At 42.6% G+C, this 26,217-nt stretch overlaps 2 protein-coding genes across 6 annotated transcripts; one reads left to right on the top strand and one right to left on the bottom strand.

The window, feature by feature from the left end:
* Window positions 1–41: 41 nt before the first annotated feature.
* LOC122623080 (diacylglycerol lipase-alpha) lies at window positions 42–26,173 on the top strand. 5 transcript variants are annotated; one of them, XM_043802006.1, is made up of 16 exons: window positions 167–780; window positions 2,190–2,439; window positions 16,294–16,388; window positions 16,494–16,600; window positions 16,659–16,763; window positions 16,826–16,927; window positions 17,277–17,454; window positions 17,522–17,941; window positions 18,010–18,534; window positions 18,608–18,749; window positions 18,816–18,920; window positions 18,987–19,114; window positions 20,138–20,161; window positions 21,218–21,350; window positions 23,100–23,224; window positions 24,041–24,062. In XM_043802006.1, exons 3-16 carry the CDS (start codon window positions 16,294–16,296, stop codon window positions 24,045–24,047), a joined length of 2,196 nt encoding a protein of 731 aa, XP_043657941.1. In that variant the 5' UTR covers window positions 167–780; window positions 2,190–2,439; the 3' UTR covers window positions 24,048–24,062. The 5 variants fall into 5 exon arrangements, with proteins under 5 accessions (XP_043657938.1, XP_043657939.1, XP_043657941.1 ...); XM_043802003.1 differs by lacking the exon at window positions 23,100–23,224 and having other exon boundaries at window positions 42–780; window positions 24,041–26,173; XM_043802005.1 differs by lacking the exon at window positions 24,041–24,062 and having other exon boundaries at window positions 23,100–23,249.
* Window positions 9,981–12,279, bottom strand: LOC122623081 (galactose mutarotase). Its single transcript, XM_043802009.1, has one exon. It carries the CDS (start codon window positions 12,201–12,203, stop codon window positions 11,025–11,027), a length of 1,179 nt encoding a protein of 392 aa, XP_043657944.1. The 5' UTR covers window positions 12,204–12,279; the 3' UTR covers window positions 9,981–11,024.
* Window positions 26,174–26,217: the final 44 nt, after the last annotated feature.

Here is a 26,217-nt window from a genome sequence, read left to right as displayed (position 1 = left end):
CATTTTGCACAACATTTGTTGTAATTATAAACTATTATTTGTTATATATTTTGGTAGATTTAAATGTAGCGCCCAATCTGCCTCCAACTACTTCAGTGGAGCCAATGCATTTCCGACAGCTGCTTTCTCTTGGGCTATCGATATCGGTTGACGTCTATCGGCCTTCGTTATCGGGAAAAGGAAATCGAAAGTTTCGCGTGGAAACTCGAAAGTCAGTTGCAAGAAAGCTCGCCGACCGCGCGGTCAACGGAGACTGGCTGAGCTGAGCGGGCGCTTTCTCTTTTATTTTTCTCCATTGACGACGCTGCGTGCGCGTCGCATCTCCCCCGCAAAAAAGAAACGACAACAACAATAAGAACTGCGCGGTGCATAAATAAAACAAACGAAAATATATATTTGTTAGCCGGGAATTTATGCAAAAGCACAAAAATAAACAAGACAAGAAAAGCAAAGTAGTGATGACAGGCAAAAGTTATAACAGTACTTAAATCGCGGCACAAGAACGTAAACACAGAATCGTATGTGTAAATTCCATGGGAAAAAGCAAAAGAAAGAAAGAAGAAGCATCAGCGTACAAGAAGTACAAGAACAACAACATGAGGACGCCGACGTCGACGCAGACAGCGACTGCGACGCCGGCAGCGTTAGCGGCAAGACAATTCGAATTTCTTTGGATGCTGATGGACTAACGGTGCTTTAGTGGTTGTTCTACATAACCGCGTCTATATGTGTATGTGTGTGTGTTTGTGTGTAAAGCGGAAAAGCAGCAAAAACTGAATGGTAAATAAGTGTAAACAGAAAGCAAAAGAAAGAAGAGGGCAAAGAGTAGCGGAGATGTATAGAGAGTGGGAGAAAAAGAGAGAGCGAAAGAGGGGAGTAGCGATTTCCATTTATCGATTCACCTGCAGCCGAAGCCATTCCATTCCAGCATCATCGACTTAATCCGTTCGAGCGGGATTAAGGCTGCGCCGCCAACGCAGCGTCGGCGGCGCAGCGACCGCATTACCGGTCGCCGGTAATTAGCCGCCAAGGCCGTCGGCGCTACACTGCAAGAAAAGTAAAAGTAAAACTAAAGGTGGCCTCAATAGGATAATTATAAAGCCGTTTAATCCCCGCCCATTCCAGTTGATCAATACAAAAAAGCAAAGCGATCGAGCATTTCTGCCAAGTTCTCTAGTTACACAGCACAAAAAATAGCTGCCAGTTAATAGCCAGAACATGTTCTTTAATTATTTAACATTAAATAATGATTCTCAAAAAATAATACTTTTTACTGATTTTTATTCCAATGAGTTGAGCATTTGTTTTTTCCCGTGTGCATAATAGTTTTACATTCTGGTGCAGCGGTGTGAAAGTTCAGGCTCATTAAAAGCAGCTGCCTGACGGTGCTTGGCATTCGGTGCCGGTACTCGATACCATCCGATACCGTTACTCGGTACTCGGCTAACGACGAAGATGAAAACGAGATTAAGCGAATCCAGTAGCTTCCTTAATAATTAGCAGCATCCTGAATCGGAGTGCCCTAAATTAAAAGGAAACATATTGGTTCTTAAAGGTGCCTATGTAGTTTTATAGAACGTTTAAGGTTCGATCAATGAAATATCTTAAGGTTTTTCAGAGGCTAAGAAACTGAATTAACTCAGCTTAAACTAAAACATAACTTAACCTTTATGAGTACATTAAATGCTGAATGAAAAATTGTTCTTATGGGGCCATTAACTCACTATACTTGGTACAAAAATGTTAGAGGGAAAGCCCATTTGTAATAATAGTTGTACTTTATTGCCTTGAGCGTGTTTGAATTTCGAGAGGCAAAAAGACAAATTAGTCGCTTAGTTTTGCTAATAATTCGTATGTGTACTTGGTCCACATTTTGCATTGTAATTCTCAAACTTAGCTTGCTAATAAAGTTTTTATTCTTAAAACAAAATCAGCAGCAATTGGTAGAAACGTATAAATGATAGCTATGCCACAATCAACAAAATTCTATGAAATCTGGCTGGTTTAGTTGCTCTTATTATCTCTCCTTCTTTCTATTCACCTCCATTTCATTTCACTTTCTCGAACGAGAAAGTGTTAAAAGAAAACCACACGAATAACAAATAAACAAACAATAATGCTAATGAAGCCAAGCGTGAAATGTTTTTTCTCTATATTTTTTTAATGTTATGGAATTTTGTGTGTTAAAGTGCAACCGAAGCAGCAAAGTAGCGTAAAATAAAAGCCATAGAATATTGCAAAAAGCAGCGGATCGGTGAAAAGCGTTAACCGAAGCCAAGAATAAATTATAACCAAAAAAAAAAAGAAACGAGCAGCCAAAACAACAAACATCAAAAGTTGCCAACTTTTTTCTCTTGCGACCGCAGCAGCCAAAGGAGCAGCGGCGTCAGCAGCGACGCCCGACTGCAGCCAGCGACGCGCTGGCAACAACAAATTGCGGTAAGCATTCTTTGCACTTTTTTCCATTGTCTGAGAAAATTTTAAAATAATAGATACCCTATACAATTACAGTCTTCATACAAAGAACATTTTAAATTCCATATTGGATTTTAAAAGTGAAATTTATCTTAATCATTCGTTACCAATTTGTTTATATCTTAAAACCAAACCTAAAACTGGTAAGGCATTTATAAGTAGAATAAACTCCTGCTTATACTTAGTAATATTTTTTCACGGTGCACACACTTGCCTTCCATCTGGCTGCACTCATCTATCTATATATAATATAATATATGTATAAATTTAAATATATATTTACTGCTTCTTTCTGACACACACACAATCACATAGTGCTGATTTTACTGTTTGGTTTGTAATTTTGCCAAATTGTAGACACAGCATAATAAGCACACAAAAAGAAAAGGAACTGCAAATGTAGTTCAAAGTTTGACAGTCGACGGGAAATTGGAATGAGCCTCGTTCCACGAAATAATTCACTTCACTTGCATAATGGAAAGGCGAATCCAGCGATTAGTCAAATGAATTGTAATTGAAGCTTTGGTTCGCTCGATAATAGTTCAATCACTTTCATTGTATCATGGTTCCATAATACTATCTAATGGAATGAATCAGTGTACTTATAATCTAATTTTCTGAAATTGAAAGCTGAAGTCGGGCAAACAACAATTAGTTTTGAAAATGTGACTCTTTAAACTAAAATCTAATTGCATTTGTTATTATTGCATTTCATAAAGATGAATTTCCAACATTTCCAACAGTAAAATCTAATATAATTGAAAAAGGACGCTTGAATAAATTTTCCGTGCTTTTTTCTACCAGTCTGTGATAAAAAGCTAGATAAATGTCATCCCCGTTTTAGAGGTAATACGACTTTAAAAGTTTAAACCAACCCCCACATTTTCCCGATGATAACGATTTCCGGCCAGATAAAGTCATCCCCAGTTCTGAATCGTGTTGAGTGATTTAAATTATCGCTTAACAGCAGGAGACAGCAAGGAATATATATAAAAATAGAAGAAATAAGGAAATAAAAAAATTATATTAAACATAAGTGCTAAAAATACACAAAAAACTTCGACTGCCGATGACTGTCCCTTTCAATTACACAGTAATAAATAAATGAGCATAATTTATACATTTCAATCAGGGATCTCAATTTTAATCGCTCCCACGTTTTATTCTTTCAGTAATGGGTATCTTGTAGTCGCGGCACTCGACAGTAGCATACTCTTTCATTTTGCATTGCTATAGAAAATGCCTATGGTCGCAACGTTGCTTAATCATTTCCCTGCGTGTGTGCAAGGTGGGTGGCAATTTTCGGGGGTGACTGGCGCCTGCCAGCGGGGAAAATGGAAAAGTGAGGGCTGTGGAGATGCTAAAGGAATTTGGGACGGAGGGGGGGAGTGCGACAGACGCCAGCCGAAAATACAAACTTATTTGCTGATTTTTTCGTAGCCGGCGTAGCCGTGTTTTCCTGCCAGCTTCTGTGCTCTGTGTTCATGTCCAAGCATTCCATTTTGCCATTTACTATAGCCGATCCCCCCCTCACAAAAAACTGGCGTGTGGCCCATGCTCTCTCCTCGGGGGTTAGTTATTTTTGGGGACGACAACCGCAGGAGCAGCATCAGCAGCAGCAACAGCCCTTCGAGCTTCTTCTGTCAACTGCGGAGGAGGATTCGCGACGAAGGATTGCGGATGGAACATGTGCTCTATGGAGGATGTGTGTTTTGTTTCAGTTTCGGCCACGGTCTCAGCTTTCTGGGCCAGCACACACTGCCGCTGGAGTTCGCTGTACTGAGGAGATGGTATTCCGCGGATGCGATGACAACCAGAAAGCGAACCAGGAATGAGCCGATAAATCTTGGCTGGACCACAAAGTCCTGTTTAGCGGAGTTCGGATTGCAATAAATAACTTTAAATTGATTTTATATTACAAGTAATCCAGGGGTCTAATAGCTTTGCTCTTCTATAAATCGAACATTGGCAATGCGAAGATTTAACAAGTTGTGTGGAGAGTTTCTACAGATAAAGGATATAAGTATAAGATATTCCCCACTGATATTGTTTTCATGTTTCATAGTAACAAAGTGCAACGAGGCTAATGACTTTTGAAGGCCAATTATGCCAGCAAGCTCAGTCAGTAATTGATCAGTTTATATCTGGATCAGATGGCCATCCAATATCATCCAATCTCCTCCAATCTCTGTGTCCAAAAGCTCGATTGCAAAATGTCAAGGGTGCTGCTGTTCGTCGTCTGTTCTGCTGTCCTTTCGACCATCTGTCCATATGTCTAGCTCTCAACGAGAACAAAAATTGAGCAAAAAAAAATCAAAAAAAAAAAGACTTGAAAAACGGCGATGAGGCGATGATTTTGTTGCCTGTTGTTCTGTTTCTGAACTTTGAAGGATTTTCCCCATCTAGGAGGATGCTCTGGCATTCGCGAGTGTGTTGATGTGTAGAGATGTGTGTGTATTGGCGACAACTCGCCATACAAACACATGCCCAGAGGACCACGCATAATACACATGCAAATGTCAAAGCTGCCAGGCTGTCGCCATAAGCGAAAGCGTCACTTGTGCCACCTTACGGGCCATCCAACCACCCAAGCACCCAATCACCCACCCAAACACCCAACCACCCACCTTACCACCCATCATCATCCACCACGACGGCCATCGGCGAGTTTTAGCGGATTTCGTTTGTGCTGGAATGGAAATCGTCTTTCTTGCCCGCGTTGCTACCACAGTATACCCTCGAATCAGTCATTTGGAACCTCTTAATTTTACAAGACCTTAGCACTCTATTGCAGCGAAACTATATAGCTTTTGCTCCAATAATCTTCAAATATCTTTGCAAAATATCTCAATCTGATATAATGGGAACGCCTGCAAGTAGGCAACACACTTTTCAACAGGGCATTCATTCAGTTTCACGACTTTTTCCGAATTTTATTCATTTTTTGTATACCTACAGTGAACTTAAAGAGTATAGGAATAGGAAATGTTCTGCTTTCTTGGTTCCACTCTACGGGCAGTGCACTGTATTGTTTATTGTAGCTGTTGTTGTTGCTGCTATTGTGTGTGTCATCCACGCATTTGCTCCATGCTCCAGTAAAATTCGAGGAGGGTTGTTGAAGGAACCAAAGCCAAAGATGGGTGGGTAGTTACGAGGGTATATGTGTGTACGGTGTGTGAAGTTTGAAAAACTCACCACCGTCTTTTGCCTAACCGGTCACAGTCGACCTCTTCCTCTTCTTGTTCCTCCTTCTGTTTCTGTTTCTTACTATCTTTCACACTCTGGAAAAATAAGTCAAGATTGTCGAGTCGTTTATGAGACTGGGCTTATTATAAATATAATGAAATTCGCAGTTAATATCCATGATTCCATTAAGATTGTTAAGTTAAGTTAAAATAAAGGTAATGCCTCAATATGTTTTCAATTTCAGTTATTTCTTGAGCTGATTTCTACAAAGTTTTCTGTGCTCTTGTTTGTTTTCGGACTGTTTCTGTTTGGCATTTTGTTTGCCACAAACAATTGCCTACTTGGGCAGACTCTAGACATTTGGAGCGTTCTTCCTGCATTCGGTGCGATTTTCATAGCTGCTAATTTGGTGTTGAGGGGTACATTGTGTGGGCTGGCAAGTATGTAACGGGAATAAGGAAGCTTGCAGCAATGCAGTGGGTAGTGGGTGTCTCAAAGTCGGAAAACTCGCTATCTAAAGCGTTCTCCATTGTTTTCTTGTTTTTTTCTGCTTTTCTTGTGCAGCCTGCGGAGAAAATGCCGCCGCAGAAAAGAAGACAGAAAGATGAAAATTGTAGCACTCAACACGTCGTCTTTTCCACTCCCCCACTTCCAAATTTCACATTTCTGTGTCTTCAATGGAAAATAGCACTTAAAATACAGAGTATTTATAAATATTAAAATATATCTTGAATAAATATGACACATTCAACATTCCTATTTTGAAAACAACTTTTATAAAATCCCAAAACTGTTAATATTTTATAAAGATTGTTCTTTTGCTTAGAAAAATTATATTTTTCTATTTTTCACTGTGGATTTGTATACCCATTTTTCACCTCCTTACAATGAAGCCGGAAAACCAACGTACGAAATCCTTTTCCATCGTCTTAAGAAACTTTTCCTATTGTTTTTTGCAGTGTTTTTGTTTGTGGCTGTGTGAGTGGTTTTCCACCCACTTTTATTCTTATTGTTTATGCTGCACGCATGCAATTCACACTAGGTTTTAACTTCTTTTTGTTGTTTTCTCTCAAATGAATGTGGTGTAGATGCTGTTTTTAATTACATTTTACAATTATTGTTGGGTATGGATTTCAGTTTTGGTTACCAACAGCATGCGTAACATTTTAATTGAAAATAAATAATACACCACGATAAATTTCATTTAACCAGCAAACAAGAAATGACAACTGAAGATACGAAATATTTTAAATTTTGAAATAATTTTTCAAACATAAGTGAAAAGGAAGCGTTTGATTTTTTTTATAAAGTATTTAACTTTCGTGTGCCGTCAGTGGCATTTTATGCAATGCTATAAATAAATATCTGAAGCCGCTAATTAAATTTGAAACACTTGGCCGGAATTTGTTTAAATTTATGTACATGTATATGTGTACATATGTATGTATGTATATTGTAACTCGTTCTTTTTGGGTCAAAAATCCAGAGCTGGCAGCAGCATTCTTTGCGTGTTTCCTGCTTGCCCTTTATCTTTGTCCTGCTAGCATTTTCCTTCCTTTTCCGCCATTTCCTTCATGCCCTGCCACATTCCATTGGATATAATAAATACCAAAATGCGATGAAATAAAAGAAATAGCGGACTAAGAAAATTAAAGATGCAAAGCAATGAAAAGCTCTTGGAAAATCTTCCCACAGCGCATATACAAATTTACCAAAAAAAAAAACAAAAAATAAACACTCAAGCTGGAAATTGCTTAAAAATGTCAAATGAACAGCATTCTTGTCTTGCTTTTTTCCTATTTGGTCCTGTCATGAAAGCCGAAAACCAAGCCAAACTAAACTGGAAAGCCGGAGCAAGGATAGCTATTTATGCTCCTGTATATTGTGTCGTATTCAGCACTGGCAGAATTTTGCTGGTTCTACTAAGAAGCTTGTCCAAAAATTGTTTACATTCTTGCATTTAGTAGTACAAAAAGTACTTATAAGTGTTTTGATATCTCATTTTTGCGGTAGGTTAAGTATATTAACAAATTAAAACTAGCTGCGATTTAAAGTGTATCCTTGACATATGCAGCGCTTTTATTTTATATGTGCCCGCGGTTATGCGCGATATATTCGCTATGGCTCATCCGCATCCAGATCCACAACCAACATCATCGTCTTTATCTCTATCGTCATTAAACGGGACTCGTCATTATTGCCATAAAACTTTCGTTTGGTTCTTGTTGTTGCTCTTGTTTGGTTCCTGGCGCAACTTTTGCCACTGCCGCTTGCCGCTTGCCACTTGGTTGTCCTATCTCCCATCTTGTTCTTTCGCATAGCTGCCATCTCTCTCTGCCGCCTCACTCTCCGTCCCTTTCGCACTGTCTCCGAGTGCCACTGGCATTGGCCTTTTAGTTGATTTCCGCCCGACACGCTCTGCCTTGTGATGACATTGTTTTTATGACGCGACCCCCCAGTTTCCTCCGTTTCCCTCGCTTCCCAGGCTTTTCCTGGTTTTCCCAACCGCCTTTCTTCCTTTTGCTCCACCGCCGACGCATTTTACCTACCTACAAACAAAGGATATGCCCGCCATATAAAAGCGATATGTATGTACATAGACATGAAAGTAGATATGTAGATATCTGCCTGATGTGCGTATATCGTGCACAAGTCTGTCTGTCTGCCTGTCGGGCCTGGGCTTTGGCTCGATTCTGATCCAATTGCAACAAATAACACAAAGGCTTTGTCTCGGCGAAGTGATGGATAATGGTGTTAGTGATGGGACTGTCAATCAGCCACCGATGTGCTATATTGACAGGGACATAGACGTCGGTGTCATAGATCTACGACGTGATTGCCGGTTACACAAGACCAGAATTTAGGTCACGCAAATACTGCCTTCGTTACTAGTTAATTTCAAAATTTCAATCAAATTTTTATCACTGAAAGCGTAACTTTTTGGCAACAAATAATGCATATACCCATGTTCTTATATTATAATAAAAACTTCTCTTTTGATATGAGCAAACAATTTAAATTTAAAAAATGACTAAGCCGAAGGTGAAAAAGTGTTGCGGTAGGCCGTCAATCACTTTCAAAGCCATTTGATTGAACTGTCAAATGAATAACGAGTCTATGAAAATGATGTATTAATTTAAAATCAAATCGCAGATTAATCAGCTAAGGGCAAGAGATTACGTTGCGAGACGAAAATAAAATAGTTCGCAATGAATCATCGCTGATAATGAAACTATACATGAAAGTGTGAAGTAATTGAAAACCAAATCAAAGTATGCAATCTTACTGGTCAGCATAGTTGTACACCCATTCATGAATTTAATCAGTAATGCCACTAAACTGGCGCCTGTGAGTGTGCCAGGAAAAAAAGGGCGGAAATCCCATTTCGAGGGGCTGGGCCCCTAAACATTAGCGGCTCGTTGGCGAAAATGCTGCCAAACCAAACTCCCTCATTAGATCCCCGACCAACCGAGCTCCTATGTGTGTTTACCTTTCTCAAAGCGCAGGCTCGCTGTTTTCCAAGCCACCCAAAACCACCCACCTCCTCTTCTTTCCTTCTGCCCGGTCGACCTGGTCGACACCCTTGACAAGTACATATAATAAAAATGAATCTCAGCCAAATTATGGCTTAAAATGTTTTGGTTTTAATTGCTTTATATTTTGTAGAATTTCATATAAAGTATACATTGAATCATTTTTGAAATAAATCTTTATAATATTTTCGCCGAGTGCATGGCCCTTTGTAAATTTGTTTTTCTTTTTTGGGCCCTGGATTTTTTTTAATTGCTTGGCAGAGAGGGAGTGCGTCACGCGAATGCTGAAACTATATAATATGGCAGAAACGGAAGTGGAAACCACAATCAGAGTGTGCGGTCTGGGTTTATAAAGTTATTCATAAACGGTGACGAGGGGGGAAGCTGGTTGCTAGAGGGTAGAGGGTTAAGAGTAAAATGCAAAATGGGCGGAAGCGGGGGGCAGTGCAATTAACCCCCTGGAGGCCGAACTGCAGTTTCCGTGGGCGCGAGTGTGTGTACGCCATTTACCTTTGTGTGTCGCGTACCCGAAATGGCCTAAAATCCGACTAATTTATATACCAAATAACTGGGCAACATAGGCCGCCGAGATGGAAATTCAAATGCCAAATTCGAATTGCCAAATTTGCGGAAAAACGGTCCCATAACGCCACTAAACACCAATGCCAAAATGCCAACGGAGGTAGCTACCACCAGCGGTCCAGCTAAATTTAGATCGATATTCCCCGTTTCGTCCCGCTTTCGCTTTCGCTTTTTATAGACTTTAAGTAAATGGATTCGCAGGCAGCGTTTGCTAAATTTAGTATTACCAAATGCAAACAGTCAACAATCTGGGGTACACAAAACATCAGGTTACATTTCCAATCGATCCAAAACGTGCCAGATGCCCCATTAGCCGCCTATTCATGTTCGAGGGTCGCTCCATGAGCTTTACAAACGATTTTTCCGCAGGTTCATTGCGTTTCTCTGTTTCTGTTTCTCTGGCATCACTGCTAATTCATTAGCTAAACTGAAGAGTTAAAATCTTTAATACATTTTCGAAATGCCTCAATTGTTATTGCCCATTCGTGGAATCCATTTATTTATTCGCAGCCAGCGGGCATAAACGTAATGTACTGAAATGTCGGTGTAGTTCCATTTATCCTTCACAAGCACTTGTTACGCCACGAGTTTCCGGGAAATGGGAAACAAATTACGTTTCTATTAACTAGCGCAACTTCCTGCCCATTTCCCTATTGAGCTTGAGGGCTTTATTTTCGGTTATTTTGTATAACCACTTAATAATACAGAAATCCCTTCAACAGGCATTTATAGAAAATATGCATTCCATTTGGTATAATAAATAACTCAAATGTATGTATTATTTGAATAAACTTTCAATTTTATACAGCATAACGCACTTTTTATAATATTTGACTAGTTATTTGCCTTGATATTCCTTTTCCATATAAATTATTACCAAACAAAAATGGCCAACACCTGAATAGAGCGCTGATTTTTCGAAGTGCCCTCCTCTGCGCTTCTCAACCGGCCTACGTAAGTAGCTACCACTAATCGCACCAATTTTTCGAAGCGCCCTTCTCTGCGCTTCTCAAACGACCTACGTAAGTAGTTAAGTAGCTAACTTCAATCGCGCCAATTTTTCGAAGCGCCCTTCTCTGCGCTTCTCAAATAGCCTACGTAAGTAGCTACCACTAATCACACCAATTTTTCGAAGCGCCCTTCTCTGCGCTTCTCAAATGGCCTACGAAAGTAGCTACCACTAATCGCACGAATTTTTCGAAGCGCCCTTCTCTGCGCTTCTCAAACCAGCTACCTAAGTAGCTGTGATCAAGCCATTGGTTTCCGCAGTGGCTCTTCGCCCAGGGCTTCCAGTTCCTCCGGATCGGCACAGCACTTCCACGATTCCTGGACGCCAAAGTGATAGATGGTTTCATGGAAATAAAGCTCCCCCGGATTGATGAAGATGCGTGGAAAATCCGGCTGATTTACGGCATCCGGATAGTTAAGTAGCTGGAGGCTAAAACCACAATGCTGCCAATAGCGGGTGCACCTTTTACCCAATATCGGTGGCTCACCAAGTGGCTCCTGGGGAAAACAATTGCCGGTGGTTAGTTTCACACACGGCTGATTGCTGAATATCTCCATATATCTGCCCGAATCCGGATGCAAGAACCTGCCCACATAACGCGTTTTAATTGCATCGAACTCCTTGTCGAGAGCAAAGCAAACATCGTACCCCTTCACCGGCTTCTGTTCAAACTGACGCACTCGATCGCCCATGAATACGGGCAATCGGATATCGTATACGGAATCATTGACGTTCCTAAATCGACCCGTGGGTAGTTCGTCGGGAGCAGAGGTTTCCATCGTTTCCATTGCCTCGATATTGATTTGATGGTCGAAAATGCCCTTGATGCCGGTAGTCTGGCCGGCCAGATTAAAGATGATTTGATTGGATATATTCACCGGCGTCGTTTGGCTAGTGGTGGCTTCGATTTGTATGAAGAACCGATTGTCGTCATCGATTGTGAAGTGCAGCAGCACTTTCAAGGTGCCAGGATATCCCTCGTGTCCATCCGGCGACACATGCCGCAAGGTGACGCCATCCGGTCGCTTCATTTCCAGATCCCAAATGACCTGATCGAAGCCCACAAAGCCACCATTAATCTGGTGCTTCTGGCCGTGATGATTCTTCGACACAACCACCCGCCGCTCGTCCATGATGAACTCTCCGTTGCCCACCACACCCGACACTCTGCCCAGCGTGCAACCAAAATGGTAGTTCCTATACTTGGTATACCCGGCCACATCATCGAATCCGAGCACCACATCGGACAACTGGTGATAGGCATCTGGCACTTGAATGCTCTGGATGGTGGCGCCCAGCTGGATGACGGCCACCGACAGGCGATTGGTGTTGGTCATTGTGTAGCGACGTATCACTTGTGCCTGCTTGGTGAACGGATTGGTCGCAATCCCAAAAATGTCCTCCACTACCTTGACCATAGTTGGGGATACTTGTGTTTTTTTTTAGAATTTAGAATTTAATTGTTTTCAATTTGTGTGTGCGTATCTGTTTGAAAGTATTCTCAAAGTTGTCAAAAAAAAAGTAAAATCCGATAAATCCATTTTGACTAATTACAAAAGTCTAGTGTGTGTGTGTTTTCAAATGCACTTTAACTACGGAAACATTCGCAAATTGAAATAAATTCTCAGCAACGTCAATTTCAATTATTTCTTTACCAATGCTGGCACTTCAGTCTGAAATCGAAGTGAATTGCAATTAATCTGTCATAAAGTGTAAAAGTTACCAACATTTTCTGACTTAGAACACAGACTTGACACAGCGATAGAAACTTAATTGTAAAAGGAGCAATGCTAATAGTTAAACTTAATTTTAAACGATCTGAGCAATTAGTTTGTCTTCCTTTTTAGATTTTAAAATAAATTTCAATAACAATACCTAATCATTTCAAGTGAGATGTCACAACTGTTGTACGAAAAATGATGATAAAAATCGGTGAGCAAAGGCTCTTTCTTGGAATTAATTGACATATGTATGTCGTACCATCAATTTGCTTCCAAATTGAAGTTCACTGCAAAACACATACGTTTAGTAAATGGCTTTAATGGCTTATCATAAATCCAGTTGTTAATTGCACCCATCAAGGCTGTTCACCACGGATTCACCAAACCATTTCACTTTCCCGATGCGATGGCAATGATATCGGGGCAATTTGTTCAGCGTTCGAGTGGCGGCGGTGAGTGCATGCCACCTGTTCGTACCTCACCCCCTTGCCAAGACATTGTAGATAAGTTCGTGCTGTCCCGATGTCGGTGCTTGCAACGGGTCTATCTTATCGTGCGGGACCTGTTCGCAGTTGCCAGTACCTAGTACCTTAGTACCCAGAACGCAGGTCACAGCCGCGATCCGTGCAATAAAAGATCGATACTCGTGTGTGATTTATTGGGACCACGAAGCACCAGACACACACTACACACTACTAACTACACAACTATCCCACAGAATCTAATCGAAATATGGCTGCGAAATGTGCTAGCTATGGATGATTATTCAGCCAATACCCGTGACAGGAATTATCATCATTTATAATGGCAATAACTGAATAATTGAATATGCTGCGATATATGACGGAGACAGAACAAAAGACTGATTGCCATCAATTACTCTGCCCTTGCCCCATTACGGCTTCTTCAACAGCTGCGTGGCTTTTCGCACTACACTCGCACAAATGCTGCATAGTCTTGGGAAAAATAAATGGAAATGGTTCAGTATATACTTTATTGTTCTAATACATATTGCATTTATCTCGTTGATAATAACTAGAAGCTTAGTCTAGGGAACAGAACTAATCCTTAGAAAGGAACTATTTTTTCTGCAAGTGCACATAGAGAAAACAGTGGGGTATAATGACCATTCATACCTGCAGTGGCTGTAATGGGTTGTCAAGCTGCCAGCAGTGGCCAGTTCCTCGGCATTGTTCTTTCTGTCCATATCATGCCTCATTGCCCCCATTGGCAAGTGGGGAAAGTGGCAGGATGGTGTGCAAATAAATGCAAAATCATGGCTCGTCATCCACATCGACACCGCATCGTCACAGTCAGTCATCCTCGTCCATTGTCGCTTAAAGTTGAGTTCAGTTCAGCGAGGCCAATGGATATGGCAATGGCAATGGCAATGGCAAAGTTTGCTGGGCCTTTGGATTGCAACTTTGGCTGCCTTCACCTTTGATATTTGGCCCGGTCTGCTCCCGTTTCGCTGGCGAAAGGTAAATGTTTGCCGATAAGAACAGCCAGTTGGATCAATAGCCTTGAAATTACGCAGCTCGAACTTTAAGCCATCGCCAGGTAGGTGATAAATATTGCAGGAATGCAATCTGTCACCGAAATCCGTTCCATTTAGATGACAGAGACTCGAACATAGCTCCATATCTTGAATGCAAAGGTCAGCATTTTAAATTAGCTTTCTAGCTGAAGAAGGCCAAAGTTATAATTAAGATCGACGGCTTCTGGACTTGCGACTTAATATTTGATGGGAAATTACTTACACAAAGGTTGGGACTAAAGGTTATCGCAATAAACCTTATTTTGCTTATTTGTCAAGATTAATTTCATTTCAGTGTTAAACATTTGAATCCATTTAAGCATTTCTTAAATGTCTGCATTTTTGATGTTTACTTTCCTTAACGATAATATCTCCATAAAACAGACAAAAACATTTCTTATAGCCAAAACATTTTCGCATTAACCACACCGTTTAAACTTAAAATGTTTAGCATTTGAAAATTCCGTTTGAAATTTTCCATGTCGATACTATAGTTTGTTTATACATAGGTATAGATTTTCTTCTATATACTGCCAATATTACTCGACTTGTCTATGTTACTTACATTAACATGTAGCAACAATTACTGTGTCTGGTTGTTTTGTAAATAATATATGCAAATGACATTTTAATGGATAAGCTCATTTTATTTATTCAATGATTATCCGATGACTGTGGTTATAGCACTCGGAAAATTTTAATTACGTTGAACAACACATATAATAATAATCAGGAAAAATGGATGCCTACTACCGAGCAATATAATGTTTATACAAATACAAATTGATTAGAAAACCATGGGTAGATAGCAAATACTAGCCATGCTGATGTGTTTTATAAGATATTAGAATGATTGAAATTTGCATTTAAAATAGTACAAACGTTCAAGGTTGTTAGTATATAGAATTTTAGATATTCTAGTTTCTAGTCGGGGCACTCAATTAGTTTATTATTTGCTTGTTTATGTTTATATTGACTGCGATCGTAAACCCATTTAGTCTATAAATAAGCCGTTGGCGGAATCTTTGGCATTGTAATATCTAATGGTGATTCGGCACATGTGAACTCTGTGAAATCGCAATTGATTTAACGTATTGATAAAGAATGTGAATCATTTGGCTGGCACTCTTGCGACTGATAAGTCGATAAGGCCACTGTGTGCTCGTGTCTTGGCGTTATTAGTTAGTTAGTCTAGTTAATTCCCGGGTCTCCGGATATGCAAATATCAGCATGCATTCCCTTCTACGATTGCCATGTCGGGACCGCCTTATCGGAACCCGAGGCAATGTCAAGCCAGCGATTATGGGGGGGTTCTCCAAACATGATGACCCACACAACGCCCAACAAGTTGTTACACGCAAAGAAAATATCTTTGAGTTTGGTTTGCTTGGAGGGTTTTCAATAAAAACCTTTGAAGTCATTTAGAATAACGTCTGCTTTAAGAAACCACTAACTTGCAATGATGACTTTAAAACTAGATACAGTAAAACATGTGCAGTAAGTCCTGCCTGTTGTAATGATTAACGTAACTGGTCTATGAACTATTTATTCTATCTGTAGCATTGCTAACTAATGCTGCTGCACTTCTTTCTGTGCAGTTTTACGCCCTGCTCATGTCTGACCCTGATTATGCTTTGCTTTACACGGCACTACTGGTTGACATCGGGAAAGTGGTGAAGTGGGGTGAAGTGGGTGTGGTCTGGAAGGCGGGTGGAACCTTAAGCTGCTCCAAAGTCGTTCGCTTTGCATATTTGCATGCAGGCATGACTGTACCACCATTGAGCATTTGAATGCTGCAAGGGTTGCCCTTGCTTAATTTCCAAGGGGATTACAATTTGGAGCGGCAGCACAAATATCTGGCGTTTAAGCTGCAAGCTTATATCGTGCAACTTTTGAACAGCTGCGACCCAAGTGGGTTGCCAAGTAACTGCAAGGTTCATAAAATAATCATGATTCTATTTTTTTCGTTGCCAGGATCTGTCAAGGCATAGCGCACACACTGCGTATGAGTGATGTACTTAATGGCAACCCTAAGATTATCACTCATACGCAGTGTTGCACTTCTTAAATACCACATTACTGTGGGTTTCCTTTTTATTGTTGCGAACCTAAACAACTACTGATTATTTATTAGTATTTTATTTTTCAATGTTGCACTTCGTAGTTTACATTTATAACACGGCTCACTGGATCTTCACCTTTGATGTACTTTAGTTTATACTAATTTCCCTCGCTTCCTCTCGATTTCAGATGCCTGGACTTGTGGTCTTCAGACGTCGCTGGTCTGTGGGCTCCGATGATCTCGTGGTGCCGGGCGCATTTCTCCTGACGATTCATTTTATATGGTAAGTAGCCACGTACATTTAACCTCGTAACCGATTATTGTTTATAATTATATTTCGTGTTTTTCTCTTTCTTCAACTACAAAAACGATCCGATTTTTGTGACAGTTTTGTGATTGTTAGCGTCTCGTTGGTTATCTTTGAGTATAATACACGAATTTTAAGCGTAAAATTATTGTTCTATCATCTAATAGGCTACTTGTTGATACTATTTTGTAAGTATACCGCTTCAATTCGATTGGATTCCGCATTGATACTCATCCTGTCTTGCAGTTTCAATATGTGTAGAAATAGGTATATGTGTGATCTCGATGCGTGGCAGCATTCTGGATGCAGAGGCGCGCACCTCAATCAACATCTGGATATATCTGAAGAGCTGTAAGTTGGCACTAAGGGCTGCACACCTTAAACTATATATTCATTATTTTGTTTCATTGCAGTGGTTATCCTGTTCGATATTGCCTGGCTGGCGGTGGGCTCCGTGTGGCTGGGGCATTACTACACCACTGCACCCATCGATGATCCCAAAAAGGTCTACATAGGTGAGCTATATCGGTAGTTTACACACAGGAATTTATATAAGCAATTGGTTGTGCTGTTCAAAAGATTTACTCAAGCAATTAAAAAGGTCTTATGCATATTGAAGGTTTAAATATAAATAACTATCAATTCGTTAGTGTAGCTTAGAGTAATCATTATAAATTATCGGTTACTATATACCGAATAACAATTTTATAGCTTGCTGCTGTAACTGAAACAGGTTTTATGCAAATACCTTGTTTAGTTTATCCCATCCATCTAGCTTAACCTATCAATTTAATTCTAAACCGTACAAAACACCGTGTTATATACTTTGTCAATAACATTTACCTAACCTTTGCTTCATCACAGCAATCATCATCTGCAATTGGGCCCTGGTGGTGATCACGCTCATTACGATATGGTGCACCTTCGATGCTGCCGGCAGATCCTGGGTAAAGATGAAGAAGTACCAGCGATCCATGCGCGAGACGGAGTCGCGCTTTAACTATAAGCGGAGCAACAGCATGAACCGCAACTGGCGGCAAAGGTGAGTTCATTTGCTAGCAGATAGCTCATAACTCAATTAATTACCTTATTGTGTTGCAAACGCATAGGAAAGTGATGCGTGCGTACCAGGACAGTTGGGATCATCGCTGCCGCCTGCTGTTCTGCTGCATGGGCTCCTCGGAGCGCAACCGGAACTCGTTCACGGACATTGCCCGCCTGCTCAGCGACTTCTTTCGGGAGCTGGACGTGGTGCCATCGGATGTGGTGGCCGGATTAGTGCTGCTCCGCAAGTTCCAGCGCCTTGAGCGCGAGGCCATTGTGCGGCAGCGCAAGAATGGCACCTACGAGTTCCTCAGCGGCGTACCGATCACGGAGCGGACCCAGTTCCTAGCACTCAACGATGCCAAAAACTATGACTTCTTTCAAACGGTCATCCACTACATGTACTTTGCCCAGGGCGCTTACGGCTGGCCCATGTACGTCATCATCAATCGCAGCAAGATGTGGCACTTGGTGCCGGAACTGAAGTGAGTATAACCACATGACACATGATAATACACTCGGTATACAAATTTTTGTATTCTAATCTGTTCAGATGCTTTGGCTGCTGTTGCGGCACAAGTGATGATACAGAGGTGATCCAGGACAATTGCTGCCTGTGCAACTATGCGGCGCTCAAGAAGACGCTGCAGCTGGGCGACATCGATATCGTTTACGCCACCTACCACGTGGACGTGGGCGAGACGCCATTCTTTGTGGCCATCGACTATACGCACCGATCGGTTGTGATCAGTATACGTGGTACACTTAGCATGAAGGACATCCTTACGGATCTGAATGCCGAGGGTGAAGTCTTGCCGCTGCAGCCGCCGCGCGACGATTGGCTGGGCCACAAGGGGATGGTGCAAGCGGCGATCTACATACGCAACAAGCTGCAGGAGGAGAACCTCATCGAGCGGGCACTGCAACGGAATCCGGACCGCCAGACGCACACCTTTGACCTGGTGCTGGTGGGTCATTCGCTGGGCGCTGGCACAGCGGCCATACTCGCCATTCTCCTAAAGCCCGAGCATCCCACGCTCCAGTGCTTCAGTTACTCCCCGCCAGGAGGTCTGCTCAGGTGGGTTAGGGTTATGGTTATGCTCTGGCAAAGCTCGTTCCCGTTCAAATTTAAACTCATGCTTCCCTTTCAGTATGCCCGCCGTGGAGTACTCCAAGTCGTTCATCACCTCGGTGGTCCTGGGCAAGGACGTAGTGCCGCGCATCGGTCTCAATCAAATGGAGGCCCTGCGAGCGGACCTTATCAATGCCATTCAGCGCAGCGTGGATCCCAAGGTGATTTACATGTATACCATATTCTCCAATATATATTCAATGAGTTTGTTCTTTATGTCGTTTTAGTGGAAGACCATTTCCTGCTCGGTCATCTGCTGTGGCTGTGGACCCGAGCCCACTTCCGTGGTCAACATGTCCGGCCAGGACACGCACATCAATCAGTACCAGGAGGTATTAAGCCCATATCTCATTCCACTTGTACGGTATTCTAAAAGAAGCTTCTCTTGTTTATTTCAGGAGCGCGGCACTGCACGTTCGACCAGCGCTCATCCAACGGACAGCTCGATAGCTTTAACCCTGCACCAGCCCTTATATCCGCCCGGTCGCATCATTCACATTGTGCGGCACCATCCCAAGCCCGACGAGTGAGTAGCAGCCTGAGTCCGATGAGCTGGAAATAAGTGCGACAGCTGGCCGCATCCGCATTTGTTTCCTCCTCGATCTCGCAACCCGACCTCCTGACCCACACCCTGATTTATTTGTTGATGTTTTTTCTGTTTGATTCGCGATACGAGATCCGCCTCTGGCCCAAGGTCTGTGCTAATTGAGGTGCGATAGCCAGTAGCCAGTAGCCAGCTTATCGCCGCGGTGAGAGTGGTGGTGGAGTCAAGTGAAATGTCAAGCTGATCCGCAACTGACTCATTCGCAATGACGTCAGGGTTGTGTTGCCGTCGCTTGACACTATCTTGTATGCTAATCGATCGTCTCGTCCCATCCGTAGAGATGCATAGATACAGCTGATGATCTCGTCATCGGGCAGGGCCACTGAACTCTCTATCTAGTTTGGGCCCTTTGTGATTCGCTGGCAGACTCTAATTGTCGTCCACGAATTGACATACCCACGTGACTTATGGCCGAAACGTGCTGCTTCAATTATTAAGTTCACAAGTGCCCCATTACGTTGGCCATGATGCGATTACTTGCATACTTACAGAATGTAGGGCCATATTGAATTTCTTCACACATTCTTTAATAAATATATTAGTTAAATGCGAGTCCCATAAGTTACAGGAAGGCAGAGAGTTTTTAAACATCAAATTTGTATGGTCGAGTGGAAAAATGTAAACGTTTTAAATGTATTAAGATTGAATACCAAAAACTTGGAAGAACTAGGTATCCTTATACGATGGGTCGTAGTTTATGATGATGTGCTTTTAAGATGTTGTATGTACATATGTATAAGTGGTAGCCTGCTGTCGGCGGAGTTCTCGAGCGACTACTTTCACTTGTTATCGTTTCAATTGGTTTGGTTTGGTTTGTTGGTTTGGTTTTGTCTTGTTTGATTATGTTTTGTGTTGCTGATCGTGTTTGGTCGATTTCTGTTTGCCCCACCGTCCCGAAACCCAGTCAATGAGAACAGAAAATAATGTTACCAAAATGTTTTTCAGGCAAAAATACGACAGTGGTTGGAGGTAGGCACACACACACACACACAGACCCACCAGTCCATCAACACCCACATCGACACACATATATGTACACACGCACACACCTACAAAGCGCATCGCACACAGATGCAGATACGAGCACACACGCATCCAAAAGATTGAAAGATGAAGAGCTTGAGCAGCGCTGCCGTAACTCAACTCGATCTCTATCTCTATCTATCTCTCCTGTCTGTCTCTCTCTCTCTCTCTGTCTACATATGTCTATCCCACTCTGCTCGTGTTTATGCTCGCCCTCTGTCTCTTTCGTTCGCACACCTTCTCTGTGTGTTAGCTTGTTTGGTTTGTGTGTTGACTAGTGACAGCCCGAGAATTTTATATAGATCTATTTATTCTGTTAGCAGACTTCCCTCACATCCCATTTTGGTTAATCTTTGTTGCATGAGACAATACAATCACCGAAGCATGCCTCGCCCATCTCTACACGAGCTAAACTCTCATCTGAAATAGATCAGTTTCGTTGCCGAAGGACAAACAAAAAGAGCATACTTTCAGATGAGAATTCGGTTCGTGAAATGAGGTCCTTCGACCCTTTATCCTTCTCTCGTTGTCGCCCTCTCTCGCTCTCGTATATGAGCTGGGCTATTATCCTTATAATTTGTGTTTTATATAGCAGATCCAGCATGATATTGGACCCGAAAGTTTAAGTAAACGTCACGGAAATCCTTTCAGACCTTACGAATAATATACAATATAATCTATAAAAATTTGTATACATTGAATTTATAACTTTGTGGCAACTTGATAGATAGATGTATTTGTGTTGATTTTTGTATCCCCATCTTTCTGTCATAAATCAAGTAGATATCTAATATCGATAACACATTTATATATATTAGACAAGTAGAGATTACGTGTTATTGAAACAAATAAAATTGAAAAAGATTTCTGTGACAACTAAATTGGTCCCCAACTGAAATTTAGTTGGTGCGAATTTGTGTAATACATTAGAAAGTAGTTCTATAGTTAGTTTAAATACGCCAAAAGTCAACTATTGCAATGAAGCTCTTGTGTATTTTGCAGAAATGTTCTAAAGAATCGGGAGCCCGTTTACCAGGCCATCTGGGCTGACTCCACGGACTTCGATGAGGTGCTCATCTCGCCGGTGATGCTGCAGGATCACATGCCCGACAAGGTTCTCGCCGCCCTCAAGAAGGTAATTGCCGAGTTCGACGACGAGCGCGGCTCCTCGGTGCACAGCTATTCCACGGCCAGTTGATCAGATCCGGTCGAATGGACGGACGGCCGGCATTGGAATCGAGTTGAATATGGAATGATTGATCGTTGATCGTTGACACCCTACACCTTCCCCGTCGTCTTCGTCGTTGTCCTAGAACCGTATATAGTCTAACTATAGCCCTATAGCATATCTAGAGTACGCAGCACCGATCTAGTTAGTTGACTCGTCTACTGTACTGTATTGTACTGTACTGTATTGTACTGTACTGTACTGTACCTTGCCCTTAGTCTAGCCTTAAGGTCAGAGGTCGCGAACGGCGAACCGCAAACTGCAATCCGCAGTTCGCAAAACCCATGACCACAAGCCACAATGCAACCAAAACTCACAACCACAAGAGCCACGCGAACACGAAAAACCACCCACACAGTCATGACAAGCATATGTACACCGATGCCTATTTATCTATATGTAAACTCAATTACGTTAAACGTTATCTAGTCTAAGGCCAACTATCGCTTATAATTTCAATGATGCTAAATTTGTCGACATTGATTTGTTTATATATTTATTTATTGCCCTTCTGTTTTTGATATATACAACATATAACATTTTGCTTTGGTATGTCCAGAGAATGGAACCGATACTTAGCCAGCACAACACACGTATAAGCAAAATCCATTAACTCTATTGTATTTATCGCTGTGTTAGGCATTGACAATGGACTTTGAATGTGTACACTTAAACGCCTAAGTTAAATTTATATTTATATTTATATACTTGTATTTTGTTTGTATGGCTTCAGTAAAGCTTGTCCATTTAATGTTTAAGTTGAACAGATGTAATATGCATTTCGTTTTCAAAATCTCCGTGTTTCCATCACGCTCTCCAAATATGTCTTATATATTTTCACTTTAAAGCGTAAACTGTTTGTTTTTTATATGACGAATATACCCACTTGTGCTACGTACAAGTGCTTAAATATGATTAATTCTTTTATTTGATTTATGCTTTGAAATACTCTTAAAATCGGTAATGGTGAATATTAAAGTATTAGCACATTTTGTAAGTAGCCCTCTTTACTACACCAGAATGTTGAGTTAATCCCGATTTCGGTGGACTAAAGATGTTCAAGAAATCGCTCCGCTAGATGGAAAGCAGTATGCAGTATTATTATTATTGGTTTTGAATAGCCAACACGTTTGATGATGATTTCATTTGAGTTCTTTATGTGGATTTGATTTGGTAAGTTTTTTCAGTTTAACCTTTATGCTTTCACCACAAATACACAACACACTCTATCATCCTACCTATACACAACTCCTATAAAAATATCAGCTGCATGGGAATGGTTGTTGTAAAGCTTAAGGAATGGCAAAACCAATAAACCAATACTTATATGGTAGATGAAACGTATTGCCTTTGCTGAGCTGGGAGGAGACCCGGCCCCGTATGTGTGCTAGTTGCAATGAGAGAGCAGTGGATCAGGTTATAAGTAGGATAAAACCCTTGATCGATTGATTAATCAACCCGTCCCGACTCTAAATGATTCGATTCAGATTATAGCTAGTGCAATATGCGACGAACTTCTGTAACCACTGATGTATTTAATTATGCTTTTGTTTTGCTTCTTTTATGGAACTTAACGAATATCGATAATTGATAAACGAATACCGATTAAACCGATTTGTTTGTGACCCGATCATCCGGTGATGTGGATGTGCACAGGTCGTGTCTTGTAGAGATCGAACCGTAAAGGCATGTACCACTCGTAGACGTAATGATAACACGACAATAACTACAACTACAACAGTTACAACAACAACTACGACAACACAAAATACAGATACCAGGTACAGCCGCCCGCCTTCTATATAAATTTGTTATCATTAAACAAAAGACTAAAACCAACTTTCCATTTTGCTCTCGTTAAAACCAAACAAAATTTTTAAATATGTCAACCGAATTACAAGTCTCTCTCTCTCTCTCTCTATCTCTCTCTATGTATATTTCTCTCTCCCGCTCTCAACCTAACCTCAAACAAAATAATTAAAACCAACAACCTATCCAATTTTGTAAACTAAACTCTCTAAATGTTATCGTACTCGCTGTGTATGTACAACGAAAAAACCAATATCGATATTGTGTCTCGCACCCGTAAGCTCCCACCCACCCTCAAACCACACACCCTCACCACAGCGAACTATCGAACCATGAGCAACTGTACCCACATCCTCGTTCCACTCGCTTAACTTTGACGCAACTGTACTAAGTCACTCGCTAACTGCATCTGCTACTCTCTCTCTTTCCACTCTCGCTCATCTGTGAAACTGTACATACATGCATCCCACTCTCGCTCGCAACATCTACTCGTCTCTTTCTGCATTTATATGTAACTACCAGTTGTGAAGCTCAGGATTAATTGATTGCTTGATCTGTTTCGATTGTGGAATATACAAAAATTATAATAAAAACAAATATTTAAGTCATCTTCCCAATAAGTGCAGCCAACCAATTAGCCAAAACCATTATGTATATTAACGAAAACAGATCTATCAGTCAATCAATCGGTTTAACATTTCAGTAGGACCACAACATAGTTCTAAGTTAAATGATCTCGCACAATCAAACACTGACTGATCCTCAACACTTTCGCTACTCGTCTTTAGGTTGTAACAACGAGTGGGCCACGCAAGCCCCAGCGCCAGACCTCGAATGCATTCTCCACCGGATCGAACGAAGCAGCACACGATACGGACCTGGAACCGCCGCTTTGCAGCGGCCACAGTGCGCCGACGGATGCCATGAATCCCGACCAGATGCAGAACTCGATGTCGCAATCGCAACACTGCAAGCGGCCCTCGCAAAGTTCCTACACGAACCTGAGCAACTGCCTCGTCCTAACGCCGACCGCCCAGCACAAGCTCTGTCTGGAGACGTCGTTCACCAACGGATCGGCTCCACTCCAGCCCGGTGGACAGTCGAATCAGCGACTAGCGTCGGCGGCCTCATCGCTCCTGAGCTCGGCAACCACGCCGTATGACATATCAAGTGCTCTGGACGACAGCCTGGCCACGGTGGCGCTGCGGCAGAGTCCCTCGCTGATCAGCGCTGAGACGACGGCCACGGTGATTGTGAATCCCGAACCGGATACGGAGGAGATTGCCATACCGCAACGCCTAAAGGCGGTGGCATTCGATATGGCCCTCACTCCGCCGCCAACGCTGCCGGAGAGGTCACTGCTCGGACGCCAACACTCCGAGAAGAAGCCACGTTCTCTGCCGCTTGCCCAAGTCCAGGCGCTTCGCAGAGCTTCGGATGCGGGTGCGGTACCTGGTGTGGATCTCCTGCACGACGACTGGTATGGCCTGGCCCCGCTGGCCAGTCCCGAAACGCTCTCGGAAATCTCTAGCGTCTCCTCGCGCACCAGCGTTCCCATTAGCCTGGCCAACAGCATTGAGCGCTATCTGCAGCACATGGGCGTGGGCGTGGGCGGTCCGAAAGTGCCACTCGAGGACATCTTCGAGTCGCAGCTGCATACGCCCAAGGTTATGAGGCGGGCGCCCAAATTCAGCGAGAATCTGGCGGGCTGTGCAGAGGACACCAGAAATCTGGACCAGTACAAACGGCTGGGCCGTGTGTTCATCACCTTTCCGCGCATCTTTCCGGATCAATCGCCGGCGACACATAGTCTGGACTCCAGCGACGATAGCTTTGAGTCTGCGTCGGCTCACAGCCTGCAGAGATTGCAGCTGCCGCACGGTGCCAATGCGGTGCAGAGTTCCAAGTCCGCCGATCCGCTGGATGGGGATCAGGATGCGACGAGGCAAACGCAGCCGGCCAAAAAGTTGACGTTCAGCGATAGCGATATCCTGACGGACGCGGACTGCCTGCGACTGTGTCCACACTGTCCCTGCGATCGTGATGTCCAGCGTGGCTGCTGCACCCGCTCGGAGCACGGCAAGTGCGGCACAGAGTTTGCCGGCGGCTCTGGTGGTGCCGCCATGGGATTGGGCTCCACAGACACTAGTTTCTACAGTGCCAGCTCATCGCTGGAACAGTTTGCCACACCGGCGCGGCAGAACGGTACTGGTGGTACTGGTGGCTCTGGCACCCACCTGGACGAGATACTCATGCGACCCGGCGTGCTGGAGTCACACTTTCCCGTCCTCGGCGGTGGCAGCACGTTGGAAACACCGGCTCTGGTGGCTCCAGCCTCACCATCGCCGCTGAGCAATGGCAAGCGACCGGATGTGGTTGGTGGCAGAGTGAGGAAACGGCTATCGTCCGAGGAGTTTGTCTTCTCCAGGGGCGAGGATATGCCCAGCCTAGTACAAATCGGTGATTGGAACTCCGGCTCTCCGGCGGGACGTCGTCGGGCCAAGGGCTGTGTCTATCCGGCCGGGAATAGTCTCCGTTTGGACGCCGCTGCCGCAGCCGCCTCCGCTTCCGCATCGCCCACGTCCATTAGTAAATTTACCCGCACCCGCGTGGCCGCCGGAGGATTGGCAGCCAAACAGGCTGCCGGCAATAACGAAAGTAACGTTTAATAGTTGTAAGTTGTAAGCAGTACGTACCTTCACCCGGACAGATGCGATTTCAGCCCAAAGTCGACAATTACATACATACATATGTTGTATGCCGTTGCCATTGCTTTCACACGAGCGATACAGATACACAAAACCAGTTGATTACAAATTACAAATTAAAGGAACTCACAAGGAATCTAACATTTTGCATACCGATTACCTAAGGAACAACATTTAGCATTAACACACACGAGCGTTTACTATTAACTAAATGCAATATATATATATTTATATATATATAAATATATATTTTTTTG

The sequence above is a fragment of the Drosophila teissieri genome, chromosome X (genome assembly GCF_016746235.2).
Source record: "Drosophila teissieri strain GT53w chromosome X, Prin_Dtei_1.1, whole genome shotgun sequence".
NCBI classification, from domain to species: Eukaryota; Metazoa; Arthropoda; class Insecta; order Diptera; family Drosophilidae; genus Drosophila; species Drosophila teissieri.
The sequence above is the reverse complement of the archived record's forward strand: the minus strand, read 5'-3'. Positions and strand labels throughout refer to the sequence as shown.

Excerpts from the sequence above, each read along its gene's own strand:
- LOC122623081 (XM_043802009.1), bottom strand. The coding sequence starts at position 12,203 with ATGGTCAAGGTAGTGGAGGACATTTTTGGGATTGCGACCAATCCGTTC.
- LOC122623080 (XM_043802003.1), top strand. The coding sequence starts at position 16,294 with ATGCCTGGACTTGTGGTCTTCAGACGTCGCTGGTCTGTGGGCTCCGAT. Across the intron at positions 18,750-18,815 it reads AGCGCAGCGTGGATCCCAAG|TGGAAGACCATTTCCTGCTC; the intron begins GTGATTTACATG and ends ATGTCGTTTTAG. Across the intron at positions 21,351-24,040 it reads TTCTCGCCGCCCTCAAGAAG|GTTGTAACAACGAGTGGGCC; the intron begins GTAATTGCCGAG and ends ACTCGTCTTTAG.